This window comes from Lissotriton helveticus, chromosome 1_1 (genome assembly GCF_964261635.1).
Source record: "Lissotriton helveticus chromosome 1_1, aLisHel1.1, whole genome shotgun sequence".
In the NCBI taxonomy this organism is placed as follows: Eukaryota; Metazoa; Chordata; class Amphibia; order Caudata; family Salamandridae; genus Lissotriton; species Lissotriton helveticus.
In genome coordinates, this window is record NC_136057.1 from 477,960,668 (window position 1) to 477,981,343 (window position 20,676).

The window sequence follows — 20,676 nt, forward strand, 5'->3', positions numbered from 1 at the left end:
ATACAACATGGCACAACTCTATAACACAGCTACGTTAAATTCAAAGAATGAAAGGTACTTTCAGAAACCACTATTCTTAAATTATTAAATCCATTGGCGTTTGAAAGGGTCTGCGTTTTAGATGCCAGCTGCTTGATGCCCAAATTCAGAAGGTGTAATAAAAAGGAAGCTGATGGAAACTAACCTTTGACTCTTCACAAAACTACCGGAACTATGCTTTGTGATTAGCGTTTTAGTGTAAAATGTAATTTTATGAGCGCACACAAAGGAATTAGATTACAGACAACTGCTCAGGAAATTAGGAAACAAAGAGCAAGTTATAAAAAGCTTAATAATATTCAAAATAAAAACAGTAACGAGATAAGGCCTGATTGCAGCTCCTGAAGGCAGGAACACTATCTAGGGGGGAAACACCTTTTTTCACTGAGGTCGAGGGGAGGTTAAGTAAGATCCATTTTGGCAAAGTAGCTGCGATTCAATTAGAGGTGTCTGTAGTGTAAGCTTTGAACTCAAACCACACGGTGTGGGTAAAGACTTGTGAAAGCAAGATTTGGGGTCGTCTCCCTGCATCATAGTTCTCAGTTAACAACCAGTACTGATTTCTAGGTGTAAACCATCTAAGAGTAATCAACACGCCCTGTTTATGTAGTGGTACGCTTTCCAATGGGTAGTCTCTGCACAGTTCTCTGTATGTTGAACCTGTTTTATATGAAAGACTAAATTGAAAAAGTGTACACACTGTGTGACTTTGTAAGCTGTTGGTATTTATAGTGGTGGGCAAAAAACATCAGGGGAAACCCAACACACATAACGCGTCCCCCAACCGCGCCCCCCGACCCCCACGGGAGAAATTTGGTATGCGGTGTTGATTTGGCAGGGTTTTTTGGTTAATATTTTGCACTGGGCAGATTTTGCAGAAGTTTTGGCTGCCCAACTTCCTTTGAGACAGTTTCCACTGGAAGGACAGGGCATGCCGCTTCAGCGATTGATTGGTGTGATGCTACTGATGCAGAGTGAAGGTACAACATTGTCTTCAGTTGGGACTGAGGTTAGCCGGAGAGGAGGCTCCAGTCGGCCGCCAATCACTGTTTTTGAGGCAAGGAACCAGAGTGTGGCTGCAATGTGTCAAGGGCGCATCCTCTGACAGCCCTAAGGATAAAACAAGGAACGGATTCCTAAGTTTCATCACAGAGAGATTGGGGTATTTGGATTTCAATGCTTTCTTTACCTTTGCCCATAACTTATGTTTGTCTGCAGGATATAATGAGAAATTCTGACTTGAACAAAGGTAGCTTGTATTCATCTTTGGCGTTATTTGACAATAATTAATGGTTATTCTAAACTTGAAGTCTCTTCTGTCAATACATCTACTGCGTACATTATTTGTGGGTTCACTGACAACTAAGGGATGATCTTGCAGTCCCCACATTGCAAACTTCAAAAGCTTAACTATGAGCAAGTCATGTATGGGGTGAAGTTTATGAAAATAAATATCCTTCGGTGCTGAGTAATTTTCCGAATATATTTCTCATATTATTCCTGTGAAAAAAAGAACAACGTTACTGCAGCCCCAGGAATAAGGACAAAGTTGTGACATACCGATGTTAGTGAAGATGAGGAACAGGATTTCTTAACCTAGTTGGTGGCTTAGGCTTGCAGTATAGCAGAGATGTCTGCTTGGTAATAGTGTATGACCACTTCTTAATCTCATATGTTATTGTTCTTCTTAGTACTATTTCAGTCGAAAGATTAGTCTCAGGACTAGGCTTCAGACCAATGACTTTTTACAATTTATCCCTGTATGATTCCTTTATGGGGGAGGGGGGGCACAGGGCAGGTGGGGGCCATTGGGACTCAAATGTGGTGGTTGGGTAGCTGTCTTGTGAACCAGGCCTAATCTGGCTCTGCAGAATAGGGCCAAGTACAACCCTTCCGCACTTGACTTTCAGAGTAGCAAGGGTGATCAGTCAAAGCATTCTCAAGAAGGTAGTGTAGAGGCAAAGACTCAGAACTCAAACAGTCAAGCAACAAACACAAAAATTTACTGTCTAACCATGTTCTTGTCTTAGAAAAAGGACTTTGATATCACTGCAAAATAAAATACTACATGCAAGGTTCTACAAACACACTACAGGGTTCTACTAAGTCTATTTTTTATTTGTATTCATTCTGTAGTATTCATATAGCACTATCTATCTCATTGTTTCTATGCCAGTGCTTCATTTGAGCCAGTGGTTTCCGGTAGTCAGCACTGGTACTTAACTGTCAACCTTGGGACTTAAGACAGCCAGCCACATGGCGGCACTGTTTGTCCAAATCTGTGATGACCTCTACAACAGTTGTTAATAATTCTATATACATTAAAAATGATGAATACCTGCCACCCAAAGGTATAAAAATAGCTTGGGTGGGAGGTGTTAGTCAATGTATTCAAAGTCTGGATTATCATTAGTAGTGCAACAGGTGGTGCAGGCTGCTGCAGTGTTCTGACAAGGGCCCTGGCACTTATTTCTTTACAAATTAAGTACTGGAGGCACTGTAACAGATGGCAAAAAGTCAGAAAGATGATTAACTTTATTTTGTAGATGTGTAGAAACAAGTGTCAAGATATTGATTGTATTTGATTATGGCTTTTGAGATGGGAACTGTGAATTATTCCTAAATTGTGTACTTTTGTAGTTTGCATGGGGCAGTTACACAAGGTCCTGGCCAACAGGAGTCATTCCATTTGAAAATGTTATTGATACTGGGAAAAGTTTTGGTTTTGCCATATTTAATTTTGGGAAGTTGTCTGTCATCCTGTCTAAAATACTTTTTGGCTCTAACTTTAGTTTGTTTTAATCGGAAATCTTTTCAGAAAGCTTGAAGGCAATCGATAAATGGAGTAAGCAACTATTCCAAAAATACCCTTTATTTAACTGACAAAAGAATTGTTTGATTGAGTTAGATTTTGAGAATGTTGTGATAAAAAAAAACTGAAAATGAACTCCTATTTGATGAGGTGCTTATCAAAATACAAGGCATGTAGGTGCCAACTAGCAACAGCTAGAAAGAGACTTCATGCTTCCTCAATAATGCTGAATTTACTTGTGCATTAGGATGGGAAATCCACCATTCATAAATGAGTAATTCCATTCTAATGAGGGTGTGATATGCAAGATTACAGGGTGGGTGGGAATGGGGAGGAATGATCTCGGGAAAATATTACAGCTATAGATAATAGTGTTACTTAACCCCTATATGATACTAATTCTGATCTATACTCAAAAGATAGAGTGGATTCTTGACTGCAATAAATCCAGGGTGACCCCCAGGGCTCATCCCTCAGCCTTCAGTGCATATACGATCCCGTTGGGCAATAACGTCAGATTCCACAGCCTCAACATAATTTCCTCTCACTCACCGACAACCCCACCACCATCAGAACCACCTTCCACAGATGCATGACACGCATCTGGATAAAGAACAACTGACTGCAGCTGAACAGATGCATGACAGATGCATGACACAGAACTTCCACAGATACATGGCAAGCCGACTGGATGAAGAACAACTGCCTGCAACTGAACACAGACAAGACAGAAGTACTGATTTTGGGCACCAGCAGCAACACATGGAATGATATTTGGGGGGCAATGAGACCTAGGACCTGCACCTACTCCAGCCAACCACGCCAGAAACCTCTGAATCATCATTGACAACAAGCTCACCAAGAAATCACAGATCAATGCCATTCCCTCTGTCTGCTTCCTCACTCTGCGCCTGCTACGTAAGATCTTCAAGTGGCTACCCCTACACACAAGACGCACTGTGACACAGGCCTTCATCACACGTTGACTGGGCAATGACAACACCCTCTAAGTAGGAATCGCTGCCCAACTCCTACAGAGACTTCAGACCATACACAACACCGCAGCCTGACTCATCCTTGGCTTTCCTCGACAAACCCACATCATTTCCCACCTCAGGCATCTCCACTGGCTCCCCATACAGAAGAGATGTCAACTCAAGCTGCTGACCCACGCACACAAGGCTCTACACAACCTACCTGCCCACATTAACCACCGCCTGAACTTCCCCCAACTGCCGAGAAGACTATGTTCTGCCTCCCTCTCACTGGCGCATACTACCCGCATCTACTTAAGCAGAAGTGCCGGACACTTCTTCTCCAACATCGCAGCAAAGACCTGGAACAGCCTCCACACGCACCCCTGGACCATCACCTCACTTGTGGAATTCCGAATGGTCTCAAGATCTGGCTGTTCGAATAAACCTCCAGGTCCTGCAAGCACTTGGATACCCTATTGGGTGATTAGCTGTGCTTGATAAATCCTGATGGATTGATTTATTGATGACTAATAATCTTAATTTACTAAATCACTCCCGCCAGAGTCTCCCTACAGCGAGATTAGTGACACGTAAAAGCTCTACATGTGCAGGAACTCTGTTGACGGTACAGTCAGACCTTATTCATTTTCTTAGGGGCCATCTGACCCACTTGAGAATCTGTCGCCACTGTGCACAGTTGGTCAAGAGTACAGGCCTGAGTATATTTGAAATACCTTATTTTGAGTTGTTATGCTTTTCATACACGTTTTTGCAGCAACATGACTGAATATTCTGGTCCTGAAGAATGCTTGGAACAACTTAGTACTAAACAAGACAGAAACATGTTGACCATACACAGGGTGAACATCCATAACCTTGTTTCACTATGTTGTTAACTTTTATCACATAGGGCACAAGAATAACGTTGTTTTGCTCTTATTGAGATAGCTTTAACACACTATTTTCCTTTGCACTCCACCCCTCATTCTGCCCCGGAGGTATCAATATATAGACGTGCCACATTAAAACACCCCAGCTTCTTTCCTTCTGAAAAGTTGTAGGCCATACTGGGTACCTTGCAGTCCAGTGTGTGGAGGGATCCAATGATGAAGTATGTCACCCTTGGGTGAGTGAGGGTTCTCGTCCAAACACCTTTAGTGCCCCACCACCTCGCTTTAAATTTCTTATCTTTTCTCTGTTCTTTTTGCAAATGCTAATATATACACTGTGTGTTTGGTTATCTTGGGAATGGTATAGTATAGTTTTCAGTAGCATATATTTCCCCTTTACCCTTTGTGTGAGATTCAATCTTAATATACAGCCACATGCTATATCTTCATTTCACAAAGCCAATGTTTCAAAGATCATTTTGAAGGCTAGCACACTGCTGTGCCTGTACTCCAGTGAGGTTGTGAGCCCACTCACTCAAACAGCCATCTTCCAGAAACAACACCAGTGATTTGTTTAAATTTTGATAGTCTGGTTGGGCAAGCTGTTTAAGGATGCATGGAATTTGTATAAAATCCTTCATATTTTTTTTAACATCACAATAATCCCTCTATTTATTTTAAATATAATGTTGATATCATTCAGAGCACTGCGTTTTAAGCGAATTCTTCTTGTATTTGTGATTTCGCATTTTATACTTCAAAGGGAAAAATATTGCCTGTTTTTCTCATTGTTTAACGAACTTTTACGCAAAAATAACAGTCAACCCAATAAAATGTCAGCCAGCTGGCAACAGTAGCTTTAGCTGGGATTCACACTGGGAGTAATGGGCTGGTAACTGGGTCCCACAATAACATGGATTAGTTATTTACAGGCCAATTCTGGCTGTTGGTAGTCAGATAAAAAAGCTCATAAATTACACTTCATGGCAGTAGAGAATTGGCCTAAGGGCGGACAAATAAGCAACGTGAAGTGTAGGAGAAAGAGAAACGATCCACACCGGGAAAGAGACATTTGAAAGAAGCAAATAGAAAGAACACGCCGGAGAGAGGCAGGAAAGGAATACAATTTAATGAGGGTAAAAAAGGATTAGGTTATAGAAAGAGGGGAAAAGGAAAAATGGTGAACCAAAGGGGAAAAAGATGGAAGGGGGAAGATATTTTTGCTTGACAGTGTGGTCTGCGTCTGGTATTTACACCTCAGCCATCATCGATTTCTGTTGCAAAAAGTGCCCTTCAACCCTGCTGTACCCACACTAGTAGAAGATGAATGTGACTTGGATGATCCCAGATTTGTTGGCCGATGTTCATCTTTTAAAGTGAAATAGCAGATGAATGTCGACCTTGTTATTCATTGCTTCAAACTGCCTTTACAGCTACACACAATGGACCAACACGCTATTGTGAATTTAAAACTCTTGAGTGGGTTAAAAGTACATGACATTGTCTTTTACATGCGGCTCTGATGGTTACCATATTTTGAAGGTATAACGTTAGTTTAAACTCCTAACTGTGAAGTTATATTTTTGATAGTTCTATAAAAGTATATTATTTAAAGCAGTTATATATATATATATATATCCAAGGCACAGAATGCAGTGCAAGATTGGCCACGCCCACTTGGCAGGTGATTTGTATTTGAAGAGGTGTACGACCAGAGACTGTTTCTCAGAACCTTCGAACCTTGCCTCTGATGAAAGGATAATTCCTGAAACGCGTTAGGCTCTCATGTAAGAAGGTGATGCTCGGAGGAGTTTGAGAGCGAGCTGTGAAATGGATGCAAAATAAAAAAACGTGCCTATTCAAACTTCGTGTGGATCTGCTTCGTATGGGCTTCCTGTGTTGATTTGGATATTTTCGGCTGCTGCTCGGTCGAGAGGCGGACCCCACCTGTGGCCAGGGTCCAAGGCGGGCTTCACTCAAGAAGTTTGCCACGGAACGAAGTAAAGACCAGCACCATGCAGGTGGTGCTGCCTTGCCACGAATTTGCAGCTACAAAGCGCTCTCGGAAGGTTCCAAGCACTGCCCTTCACCCCACTGGGGGAACAATAGTGGTTATTGTGAGGTCAGAGAAGCAGCCCCACTGTGGGAAGAGGGTTAGTACACTACAAGGCACAGAATGCAGTGCAAGATTGGCCACGCCCACTTGGCAGGTGATTTGTATTTGAAGAGGTGTACGACCAGAGACTGTTTCTCAGAACCTTCGAACCTTGCCTATGATGAAAGGATAATTCCTGAAACGCGTTAGGCTCTCATGTATGTGTGGAGAAGTGTGGCTCAGGGGTTAGAGGCAGCAGACCCGGAAGCTGAGATCGGTTCTGGACCAGGGTTCAATTCCCCGCCTCGGCGGGGTCTTGGGCTAAAAATTCCACGGACTCGATAATTCTCGCCCCGGTGCCTCCTCGACTCACGGGTTCACACTCTGCGACTCTGGGCAATAGCTTGCTTAATCTCCACAACGGCCCCTCGTTGCGGGATGCCTGACTTTCACCTTGTGGATACCCTGCTATCTCACTGGGGAATACCAGGAAGGGTTCCCTAAGCAAGCGCCGGGAAACCCACTGCGGGTAGCTGTGCGCTATATAAGCTCAACTACATTTACATTTACATGTAAGAAGGTGGTGCTCGGAGCAGTTTGAGAGCGAGCTGTGAAATGGATGCAAAATAAAAAAACGTGCCTATTCAAACTTCGTGTGGATCTGCTTCGTATGGGCTTCCTGTGTTGATTTGGATATTTTCGGCTGCTGCTCGGTCGAGAGGCGGACCCCACCTGTGACCAGGGTCCAAGGCGGGCTTCACTCAAGAAGTTTGCCACGGAACGAAGTAAAGACCAGCACCATGCAGATGGTGCTGCCTTGGCACGAATTTGCAGCTACAAAGCGCTCTCGGAAGGCTCCAAGCGCTGCCCTTCACCCCACTGGGGGAACAATAGTGGTTATTGTGAGGTCAGAGAAGCAGCCCCACTGTGGGAAGAGGGTTAGTACACTACAAGGCACAGAATGCAGTGCAAGATTGGCCACGCCCACTTGGCAGGTGATTTGTATTTGAAGAGGTGTACGACCAGAGACTGTTTCTCAGAACCTTCGAACCTTGCCTCTGATGAAAGGATAATTCCTGAAACGCGTTAGGCTCTCATGTAAGAAGGTGGTGCTCGGAGCAGTTTGAGAGCGAGCTGTGAAATGGATGCAAAATAAAAAAACGTGCCTATTCAAACTTCGTGTGGATCTGCTTTGTATGGGCTTCCTGTGTTGATTTGGATATTTTCGCCTGCTGCTCGGTCGAGAGGCGGACCCCACCTGTGACCAGGGTCCAAGGCGGGCTTAACTCAAGAAGTTTGCCACGGAACGAAGTAAAGACCAGCACCATGCAGGTGGTGCTGCCTTGGCACGAATTTGCAGCTACAAAGTGCTCTCGGAAGGTTCCAAGCGCTGCCCTTCACCCCACTGGGTGAACAATAGTGGTTATTGTGAGGTCAGAGAAGCAGCCCCACTGTGGGAAGAGGGTTAGTACACTACAAGGCACAGAATGCAGTGCAAGATTGGCCACGCCCACTTGGCAGGTGATTTGTATTTGAAGAGGTGTACGACCAGAGACTGTTTCTCAGAACCTTCGAACCTTGCCTCTGATGAAAGGATAATTCCTGAAACGCGTTAGGCTCTCATGTAAGAAGGTGGTGCTCGGAGCAGTTTGAGAGCGAGCTGTGAAATGGATGCAAAATAAAAAAACATGCCTATTCAAACTTCGTGTGGATCTGCTTCGTATGGGCTTCCTGTGTTGATTTGGATATTTTCCGCTGCTGCTCGGTCGAGAGGCGGACCCCACCTGTGACCAGGGTCCAAGGCGGGCTTCACTCAAGAAGTTTGCCACGGAACGAAGTAAAGACCAGCACCATGCAGGTGGTGCTGCCTTGGCACGAATTTGCAGCTACAAAGCGCTCTCGGAAGGTTCCAAGCGCTGCCCTTCACCCCACTGGGGGAACAATAGTGGTTATTGTGAGGTCAGAGAAGCAGCCCCACTGTGGGAAGAGGGTTAGTACACTACAAGGCACAGAATGCAGTGCAAAATTGGCCACGCCTACTTGGCAGGTGATTTGTATTTGAAGAGGTGTACGACCAGAGACTGTTTCTCAGAACCTTCGAACCTTGCCTCTGATGAAAGGATAATTCCTGAAACGCGTTAGGCTCTCATGTAAGAAGGTGGTGCTCGGAGCAGTTTGAGAGCGAGCTGTGAAATGGATGCAAAATAAAAAAACGTGCCTATTCAAACTTCGTGTGGATCTGCTTCGTATGGGCTTCCTGTGTTGATTTGGATATTTTCGGCTGCTGCTCAGTCGAGAGGCGGACCCCACCTGTGACCAGGGTCCAAGGGGGGCTTCACTCAAGACTCAAGAAGTTTGCCACGGAACGAAGTAAAGACCAGCACCATGCAGGTGGTGCTGCCTTGGCACGAATTTGCAGCTACAAAGCGCTCTCGGAAGGTTCCAAGCGCTGCCCTTCACCCCACTGGGGGAACAATAGTGGTTATTGTGAGGTCAGAGAAGCAGCCCCACTGTGGGAAGAGGGTTAGTACACTACAAGGCACAGAATGCAGTGCAAGATTGGCCACGCCCACTTGGCAGGTGATTTGTATTTGAAGAGGTGTACGACCAGAGACTGTTTCTCAGAACCTTCGAACCTTGCCTCTGATGAAAGGATAATTCCTGAAACGCGTTAGGCTCTCATGTAAGAAGGTGGTGCTCGGAGCAGTTTGAGAGCGAGCTGTGAAATGGATGCAAAATAAAAAAACGTGCCTATTCAAACTTTGTGTGGATCTGCTTTGTATGGGCTTCCTGTGTTGATTTGGATATATATATATATATATATATACATATATATATATATATATATATGGATTGGTCCGATACCCGCCTCTGTTCCGGAGGGCCCCGAGCAGTGGAGGTACTGCACCTCTGTTTGGGCATTATGCTCCCCGCATTTTGGTCCCTGCTCCATGGACTCGATGTTACGGAGGCTGTGGCGTTTATAGAGGGGGCCCGAGAGCGGGCTCTTTGTTTTGGGAGACGGCTGTGGCCGTCATCGCGTCCTGCCCTGTGGTCCGCAGCAGAGAATCAGCTCCACACTCCCCCCATCACACCGGCCTGGGTTGCTATGAACATGTTGCATCCTGGGAGTGGTAGTTCTGACCATTCCGATGAACTTCCACAGGTGTGCGACATTGACTGGGGGAGGAGCGGACCTACGCCTATAACCTTCGAGGCAGCAGGAGAAACAGAGTCATCGCGTTTGCAGTTGGGGTTGGGCACTGAGGAAGGCACATTACGCCGAAATGCATCTGCCGCCACTAGAACTGTTACAGAACAATAAAGGCTGCTTTACCTGTTCCTCTCTGGGTCCTGCTTCATTCTTCGGGAGGAAGTTTTCGCATATATATATATATATATATATATATATATATATATATAGTGACTCAAAATACACATCCCTTATTTATTGTATTTTTGAATTACAGAAATTCTAGGTCAGGTTGCAATATGAAGAATAGTTGCATAGACAATTTCAAACATACCTCTTCCACATAATGCGTGGAGTATTCTGTGGTTGCTGCAGCTGACGTTTGTTCTGTAATGGCTGCCACAGTGACAGAAACCGGAGGGCTTTCAGTGTGGGTTTGGTTGGCTTCACCTGTGAGGGTTTGGTTGAACATCTCAGTGCTCATCTCCCATCGGCTCGTGGTACTGTCTGTTACAGCATCCGTGGAAGCTGACGTTTTGATGGTAGTGGTGCTCATAGAGCTTGGAGAGCTTTGCACCGACATAGTGCCTCCTCTGAGATCTGTGAAAACACAGAGCACGTGCTAAGGTTCAGCATTATTAAGAAAGTTCAACTCTTTCGTTTTCACGCTCCATTTGCCTTCACAGGTTCTTAATATGTGCAATCATCCAATGGCTTTCATCACTCAAGTCTGCAATGTTTTTAAAGTGATTTGTGTAATCGAAGTGCCTATAATCTACAGTTAAAAACAAGGGGAAGGATATGTGGCTAAGTCACTCAAGATTCCGCCTTTGGAACCCGGGAACCCAGGTTCAAATCAAAGTCTAGACTCAACTTTGTGTGATGCTTGGCAAATCACTTAATGTCCTTGTGAGTAAGAGGTATGTGTATGTTTACCACTTGAGGGGCATAATATTACAACCCCTATTGTAATGCACAGCACGCTGTTGCTTCACAGCTAGAGTTGCACTATGGAAATACCAATACATACATATAAACGACAGGAGGGCAGTACAAAGCCTTATGTAAAAAGAGAATATTATGTTTACTACATGATAATGAAAAGTACAAAATGAGAGAATATGTTTTTTTAAATATGTTTGATTGAATGTTTCACAATTAAAGAAACAATTATGAATCATTGTAATGTTTACAGTTTTGGTCACAAAATTGCATATCATTGCATTAAAGTAACATACAATTACTGTCCAATTACTATGGATCTCATACCAGTTACATTTGCGCAACATACAATGATAATGAATCCAAATATTTTATCTTTAAGAAACAGCTTGTTAAATAGGGGATACAGGTTTGTCTTCATAGGTTTATGACGAAATGAATATGAAGAATCCATAATTCTGACTATAGCAAACTCCAGAATGCTGAAAAAATCCAAACTAATACTACTTTTACTTTCACTATAAATCTCTCCTAACCATACACTTTAACATAACCTTAACTATTCTAAAATAAGCATATCCTTCAAATCTAATCCTTATGTTAAAAAGAACCAAGCTCTCAACATGATACTAATCGTATCTCTAACATCACATTGCTTAAATTATTAATGATGACATTTTATATTCACAAGAATTTATAGATTTTATTAACCATTGCTCAAAATAAAAAAAGTCAGAATTCTTTTCTTTCAATATAGTTTTTTTCATTTTCTATTTTCATTTTCAAATAATACGGTTTACTCCTCTTAAAGCATTCTTAGTTCTCATATGTCAATGAGTTTGCAATACACACCCTCCAAATCTTTTCTAACTGCCATCCAAGTTTGATTTCGGGCAGCGAAACCATGAAGGGTAAAGCAGCAGCAAATGGTCTGGGTATGAGACTTACCCAGCTTCTGCCACTTCTGCTGAAGTGCATATACACCTGATTATTCATCAAGCTTATAATCTGAACTGATTCAAGGAGTGAAATCAGGTGGCAATAACACATTTTAATTAACTATAATTACATGGGACATATAGCTATTGAAGAAGAAGAGTCACAACACATGATATGGTCAAACGTGTTATTGAGATGATGTCAATATGAGCATCTAACATAAGAAAAGAGAGGAAATGTGCATACTTGTAATGCTGTCACAACGGATCTTAAGGAAGAGATACCCGTTAAATTATAGCTTGGATATTATATTTAATAGAATGTTGGGGTTTGAAGATTTGTTTTCAGCACAGAGACAACTATGTGTTGTATTGATACACTTTGTATGAGATCTGATTGTTCATATTCCATATCATCATAAATGTTATAGTTATTATACCCCGGGATGCCACAAAGATATGATTTGGCTTGTATTGCTGATTTTTAAAAACTGCTTTTCATGCTGGAAATACTAATATAAGGTACGCATTTGTTTCACTATGGTGATATGGAATACATTAGTGGTGTTTTTTTGTTATAGAGCTTGACACACAATGGATGGAGCACTGGTGATGGATGGTGTAACTTAAAAGCACGGAAAAGGAATTACATGCCTGATAAGGAATTTGCACAGCTACTGGTACCAGTGATGGATATAGTGAGGCTCTAGTGACAATCCCTTTAATTAAATCTTCACATGAGTGCAGGGCTGGGGTACAGGAGTATATGAGCTCTATAATATTTGCACTTAAGTGCTTGCTGGAAATTGTGTTCTATGTGAGATTTGAAACTGTAAAGTAAATACTTTTTAGCTTACTCAGGATAGGTGATGCATGTATTTGTGAAAATGTTTTTCAGGCTTTTCAGGATTTTGTGCATCAATAATAATGATTAATATGCCTACAGAGTTGAGAAGTGTATTTATTAATGTGTGTTAAATATGCCACATTTCCATGTAAAACACCATTTTAGACAAGATGGATACCATTCATGTCACTCACTCCTGCTTTCCCCCCTGCACACATCCTCTCCCCACAGGCTCTGCAAAACACACTGTCAAACTGAGTTAATTTTAGTTTATTTTAATGTGTATTCTTTTCCTCACAATGAACATTCTATGGTGCAGATGTGAGATTGCAACACGTATCTATCAGTGGCAACTCCTACGCTAAGGCAGAGGAGCGTCGCCCCACTGCTTCAGCTGCAAGCTGAATACAAAAAGAAATTGATAATAACGTTAGTCATTATAATTTGTTTTTTGTATTCAGCTTGCAGCTAAAGCCAGGCGGGGGGGCTGGGCTCCCCAGGTCACAGGGTTAGGAGGGGGGCAGCACCTAAAGTGCACATGATGGTTAGGCCGGCCGTCTCAGGCCGGTCAAAGTGCCATGCACACTAATGCATGACAGCCTGGGAGGCGAACATGCACAGCCTGCCAGCCCCTGTCTGAGCAGTGAACCACAGTGCTCAGACCAATCACAACGCTGCTACGGCAGCGTTGTGATTGGTAAGCTGATTCTGGGAGGCTGTATGCTTCCTGCCGAGACGAGGATGGAAAAAGAAGAGGCGGTGTGCGGTGGTACTTTTTTTTTTTATTCCCCACTTTGATCCCCCTCCCTCTCCCCGCATCACCACCCCTGGTCAGTAGCAGCCGCTACTGGTGTCTATGTGATTCTTTCTTTCACTAAATCCTTTCACTGAGTCTTATTGTTAAATGTTTCATATTTGTTAGAAAATCTCCAGATGACATTACCATAGAGGGTGTTGAAAAAGTAGGATGGTGCTTAGTTGTTAAGATAAGGATGTGTATTATTCTTGTGTACTGATTTGCTAAAGAAATAATACTTTTGCTCTCACCATGATGAGTTTGCAGAATTACAAATTTCCTATGCAAGAATTGTGTATAAGAGCCACATAATCTTTTACGTGAGCAAGAAAACATTCTTGTTCTACCAGGGATGTTCTTGAATTCTTTCTAATGTTTCTGCTTCTTTGGCACTTAGAATAATTTCTAATTTTACATACTCTGTATAAGTTTGCATTTGAGAGCCTTCGTTGCATTGACTCTGTACTGCTTATTATTTATTTTTGTAATAAAACCCTTTAACTTTCCATTGACCTAGAACTCAGTTTTTGAGTGGGCCCCAATAGTTAACGAGCAATTTTTACTCTGCTAATTTAATGTTTGGGGAGGTGCCTTAACATGTGGGCACATTGCCTCATGAAATTGAGGATTAACACTGTCTCTGATCCAGTAAACTGTGGGAAACCGAAGGAGATTAATTTTGTGGTGTCCACATTTTAGGGTACAGTTTTGCTCTCAGAAATATTGGTAGCAGAGGATGGTTGCATGTATCCATATGACCAGTTCGGAGAGATAGAGGATTTTCCAGTGGAGTTCCCAGTGTCAAAGTTTGAGAGATATGACTTGCAGTGCTGTTCCTGAATGATTCAGGGTGTAAGTATGAATAGGGCTGAATGATTCTGTAAGTTGTGTTTGTTTCTAAGGTCTATTCTTCAGTTTTTCTTAAACTGGTCTAAACGTGGTATGCTGCTTTTAATCATGAGTGTAGGCATAAAAGTTAAGACGGTTGCTATGTGTCATATGCAACTCATTTTTAATACATTTTTCTTGTGAGGAAGAATTTTCTCCTCCCTATATTGGGGTCCAGAGGTTTTTGTGGGATGTGTACTATACACAATAGGGTTATGTAGAAAATGCACACACACACAACATTCTTTTGATCTTGTTCGGGTGTTGGTTCCTCCGTATATAAAGGAAAATTTCAGATGATGACAAAGTGAGCAAATTTGTGAGATCCTGCCAATTGACTCCCTGGTGGTTGCTTACATGAGGCACTTCCTATATTTTTATTTATCTTTACTTTCATTTTTCTCACATATGGCTTATCCCTAGGCACAGGACCTGCCTTTTAAAAATAACACACATAAAGGGAGTGTTCCTAGACATATAGTAGAACTTTTCCCTTCCTAAATGTGAAATAGGGGGATGCCAGGTTAGGTGTGTGAATTGCTATTACAGTATTGTACTGTTGATTGAGCATGTGCTAATAAAAAGAGTTTAAAAAAAAAGAATTAGGTGTGTGAGACATATCAAAGGCTTTTGTTTTGGGTGTGTGTTTCTGCGGTGTCTGTGGTGTTTGTCGAAGTTTGAGTTTGCGAGATGGATTGCTATGTTATATGAGAAGTGTTTGGTTATGCAATGCTGATTTGGGGCTTAATTGATGATTTGATCACTGTTGTGCTAATGTCTGTTTCCTATTTGTGAGTCTTGTTTTATAAACAATTTGTTTTATTAATGATTGGCTGGGTCATCGGATTTGTCGAAATCCAAGATCTCAACATATTGTGGTTTACTTGTCTGCATAAGGTAGTGCGTCGTGAGAGGCATTGCACACAAACAGATAGGGTTTTAAAGAAATAATTAGCTTTCCTTACTAGGGTTGTGTGCTCAATTCGGATTGATGCGCTTTGCTCCTAAGTGCACAGGTGTAGGTAGATTAATTAGGGTAGATTACTGCTGGACGGGAATGTACATAGTGTGTATTGTGATTTAAGATAGTACAGTTAAGGTTACTGCTCTTGTTGCTCATGTCTATTAATTGTGAGATTTGTCTTACCTTAACTTGCTTTTTTTCTTCCTATTTAGGTGAGTAGACAAGGTTTATTTTGGGTATAATTTAGTGAGAAAGGGTTTGCAGTTGTTTTCCTCATTCATGAAAAGGTTGAGCTGTGATTGGCTAGTCATCCAGGGAGCTAAGAAGTTGAGATTGGTGAGACGTCACCACAAGCTGTGCTGTCATTGGGTAGTTGCTGACAGAACCATGCCATGATAGATTGACCTTTGTAAGAGAAGCGCTGGGATTCGTTGTTGTTTGCTGTTTGTTTTACGTGATTTTTAGATTGGTTTGGGTCAAAATAATGGGTGCTATCTACTTGTGGAAAACAGGTAATATTTTACTTGGCATAAGCAACAGCCATTTTTGCTGTGGTGTCCATTTAAGTTTCCTTAGCTATTCTTTCGTCTTTTCACTCTGCTTGTGCTATCTATTTTAGTTGACTTCCTGACTCAGTTAAAATCAGTGTACGTACTCAGAGGTTGTAGCTGCCAGTACACCTGTTAACTGTCAATCATTAACTGCTGCCATAAGCATTTCTGCTCCCCCTCCCACTTTGCTGACCATGTAGTTATTCATCTGCCCTTGTTTGCTGATAACTATTTCTAAAACGTGTTCTTTCTATTTCTGTTTACATGCTTACACTGCACAAAACCTGTATAAAAGGGCACTGGTTTGTGAAACCAGTGTACTACCTCAGGCAGCACTTGAGAGTACTGTGTGTATGTGGTCCCACTCATGAGTGATTAATAAACTTGTGAATTATTTCCAACTCCAGTGTTGATCTCTATTTTGTTGGTCTTTGGACAAAAGGGTGACCCTGCACCAGTGTACCCCTAAAAAGTTATATTTCTACATACTGAGGGGCAGAATATTACCTGCCAAGGGAACACTTGATTACAAAATAATGACAGACATTGGGATCTATACGTGTACCTGCTTTTTGAATGGCATGACTATACCTCTTCTGTTAAAACTTACAATTTCTTTTAGAAGGTACCTATACCATTAGAAAGCTGAGATTCACAACGAATGAAAAAAGCTATTACCTAGACCCACACAGTTTGAGGCATTAAACAAATTGGATCGAATGGCCACAGAGAAGGAAAGAAAGAAAATGATAAAGCAAGTTAAAGGCTCATGTAAGCAGTGGTTAGCAAACAAATGGGATCGACAAGTGAAATGTTAGAGTGAGGATACAATGGAAAGTGGAAGAGTTTCCCCTGCAATAATTAAAGAAACAGATGATAGAAACATAGATGAGGAGGATCATTTTCTTAATGTTCTTTTGAAATCCAGATCTCATCCACATACTGACAGGGCACAAGGAACTGGTGCTGGTTCTGCTGGAGTTTCAGATATGGGAGCAGCAGGAGATAGTACAGCAGTGAAAATACAGAGCCCATCTACAGCTGTAGTAGTAAGCATATTAGCGAGTGCCTCACAAGAAATTGCAGTGACAGCATTGCCGATTACTGGAAGAGATACCTAAGCTGTATCTCCAATTCAAATCGATCCATCTGGTACTATAGTTGTGGTTGAAGGGACTCCTACAGAGAGAACTATTAATGCTGTTCTTTTAAAAATGTAATTTGGAGAAATGCTACAAGGGAAAATTGATCCAAGTAGACAATTCTCATATAATATTCATCAAAGTTGATGAAATGAGGTTGATTACATTGTGGAAAAGTAAATTTTGCCATGTTCTGTGTCCCTACGAGTCCTCCATCATAAGTTATCTGTGCATGATTAATATGCATATGTATTCCCTATGTTCGATTAAAGACGCAATTACAGTTGTGTCTAAATCTAGTATGTCAGTTTCCAGTTCTCGTGAATACTACGAATATCAGGCCTATGTAAAGTTACGTTGCCACGTTTCTCAGTGTGCACGTTATTCCATTGTAAAGTCCCCGTTTCTAGGCCTCAGAAGGGCCTGGACACCAGATTCAGTTCAGCTCCTGTCTCCTGTCTCCTGAAGCCTCGCTGAGGAGCGATACAGCCCCCACCTGTATCCTCGACCCTTCACTTACTTCCTGCCTCGCAGTGCCCGGCTCAGCCTGGCTCTGCCTCTGAGTCTGCCAAGAGTATGTTATGATTCCAGTTATCAGTTCAGTCCTCCTTCTCTGCATTCCTAAAGCTACTGAATCGCATCAATAGTTTCCGTCATTGTCTAGCCTTTACGTCTCCATGTAAGAGAAATACTGCATTTAATGGTCATTTCATATTCTTCATCACGCACTACATATAGAATAATGCATGCTCCAGTCTTAGAGTCCGTTAGCCTCTCCCCTCCTGACTCTTAGTTCATATCAACATGTTCTCTAAACATCAGATACTAGATACTGCTTAGGTACATGTCGCCCTGACTCTCCAGACTTCAGTCTCTGCTCCTAGCACAGAGTTCGAAGCCCCCAGCTTCTCATAGTGATACGTCATTGCCAGTTTGCGCGCACCATTAGGTTAGAGGTCCCGGCTCCTCAGGTAGCCCCCTCCATGGTTTCCGCCCCATTCATGACATATTCTGTTACGTTTGCATCACATGTCTATGTATACGCCTCTGTTACACCCACTTTCACCCTTATCTTTCGCGACTGCTATTGACCACACCCACTGCTCCGCCTATCGTATGTATTGTAATGCAACTGTTTTAGTATATATGATCGTGTATTGTTATTAAATGGGAGCGCGCTCATCCCAGATCCAGCCCCAGCAGCTGCTGGGCCCTGCCATCCTATTCCTATGCAGGTTGTCCTGTTCCTGTCCTTATGCTGTATTAAACCTGCAAAACTCCTACTACCTCGAATCTTGACTCTTATTTATTGAGCTATCTGTTATTCATTTATTCATCCAAAAATAGAGGTATTATTTATTTATTTACCACATAATGGCGCCCGAATAGGGACTTGCCCTTTCCCCACGCGCCGGTGAAGCCACGCCGGCCCCCTGACCCTCTGCAGCCGTGACGGAACCATACCGTGCACGTGCAGATATTTCTGCTTCAAGTATCCCTCAGGCCCACGGAGGAGACGGAGGAGGCGGTCCAGCATCCAGACGAGGCGGTGGAGGAACGCGGCGAGTCCCGACCAGAGCCCAAGCCGAGAGTCCAAGGTCCGAGGTATCCGGAGGCCCACCCGTAACAGAAGTCCGAAGTTCGTCCGTCCGACGTCGAAGCAGTCCAGTCCAGTCCGAGGCTTTCCGTTCTTGCTGCCCGGTGAGTACCGTTACTGGGGTAGTATCTAGACAGGGTCAATCTGATTGACTCTGGTCCGTGGGTTGGTGGTACACAGACCCACAAACGAAGTGTCCACTTCGGTGGATGCGGGTCCTGACGTGTCTCTGTATGAGACCGGTAAGTTTCGTACTGTTTCAGCAGTGCATCTAGTTTCTGTTCCAGTCAGTTCTGTTCTCGAGAAAATTCATGTATTCTGTGTTCCGTATTCCAGGTAGTATTCTGTTCGAACTGTTATTTTAAATGTTCTTCATGTATTTTAATGTCGTGGTATGAATGGGGAATAAGTATCGTGTTCATTGTGTATTGTATTGTGTCTAGATTACAGTCCAGTCATGCCCTTGTTTTCTAAGTTACGTCAGTTAAGAACTAGAAAGGGTCTGCTGGAAGCAGCAGTTCCAGTTCCGCCTAGGGACAGTCCAGGTCATTTTATGTATCAGAAGCATGGCATAAGTGCCATATTATATCTAGATTTATGGGTAGAGTATACCAAACAGTTAGAAGAAAAGTATAGATGGCCCGTATCGGGTACATGGGATGCCGAGTGCATCATGCGAGTAGAAGAAGCATTATGGAAAAAGAAAGCCAGACAGTCACAGAAAGATGCCATCGAGTTATGGCGCAAAGAAGCTCATAAAAGAACCGAAAAAGAAATCAGAAAGTCAGAATTAAGTAGAGAATCCTTGGAACGAGCCCAAGAAAGGGAATTAATCGAGATTGGTGAACGAGTTAAAACCGAACAGTCAGACAGACAGAGGCATGCTCTTATTAAGGGTATGTATCCTCTTCTTGCCGAGGGCCTGCCAAAAGCGACCCCGGAGGCATCCAGTAACTTTCCGCCACCATTAGTTCCGACCAAGCTACGTCACAAACCGACCGCAGCTGATATTTTTATTTCGTCCTATTTGGACGACACAGTCCCAGAATATGCAAATCCTGTTCGCGCTCCGCCAGCCCCTGTAAATCAGGCACTTCCCGTTCCTCCAGACACCGGGGTACCCCTTGCAGTACCTATTACGGTCCCCCCGGTCCAGCCCGCCATACCAGTTCAGCCCGCATTTCAATTTCCTGCCACACTAGTACGAAGAGGATCAGTCGACGATTCTAGTTTAGGGGCCGCAGGAGGAGGTCCTCCTCAAACCCCGCCGCCACACAAGCGTTTAACGTCAGCCGAATTACATGCACAAGCGTCACAGCGTACGCCCAGGTATCAGTCTGTTGCAGAAATAAGAAAAGCCCTTACCGAATGTGGCTATGATCCAGTCCCAGGCGAGGATAGTATGGTTTTATATTCATTACGCGTAAGAAAGGTGACCGAGTATCTAGTCACCCTACCAGATATGAAAGAAGATCTAGACAGAATATATCGTTTCATCCGTACAGGGAATGATCCAGAAAGTATTAGTGATGTCATGTGTCAAAGAAAAGCTGAAGTCCAGCTCATGCTATTAAAGTTTCTGATTAATTGTCTAATACGAGAACAAGATTATCCGACCAAAGATCAAGCCGAAATGAGAACCCTGACAAAGTGGAGTGATAATATAGCCGAGGGTAAGCACAAGACTATCGGTGCTATAGAGAGTATGTACAAGAAAATCCGTAAAGAAATAATAAAGTTACACGAACAGCGTAAAGTATGAGGGTCAACATTCTGATCCAGGTCCGTTACACGATGTCCTGAATGAGTTACTCCAGTATAAATGGAAAGGTTTAGGTACCGATTTAATTAGTGTCATTCTAGAACAGCGTCACAAATATAGAACATTTTTGAACCCGTATTTTGTTCATGTCTCACCCCCAGAAAGTAAACCATTTTACATGGACAGACAGAATCCGTTACGAGAAGTCCACCCAGTTAGAGGAACGGGTGGCGAACTAGAACG

The 20,676-nt window shown here is 42.8% G+C and overlaps 1 protein-coding gene across 1 annotated transcript in view; it reads right to left on the reverse strand.

The window, feature by feature from the left end:
• Nucleotides 1–20,676, reverse strand: part of PTPRB (protein tyrosine phosphatase receptor type B) — a 500,144-nt gene that overhangs the window by 324,217 nt on the left and 155,251 nt on the right. The window contains exon 3 of the mRNA XM_078673917.1: nucleotides 10,341–10,606. Coding sequence (XP_078530043.1) covers nucleotides 10,341–10,606 — 266 coding nt within the window. The remainder of the gene's footprint in view (nucleotides 1–10,340; nucleotides 10,607–20,676) is intronic.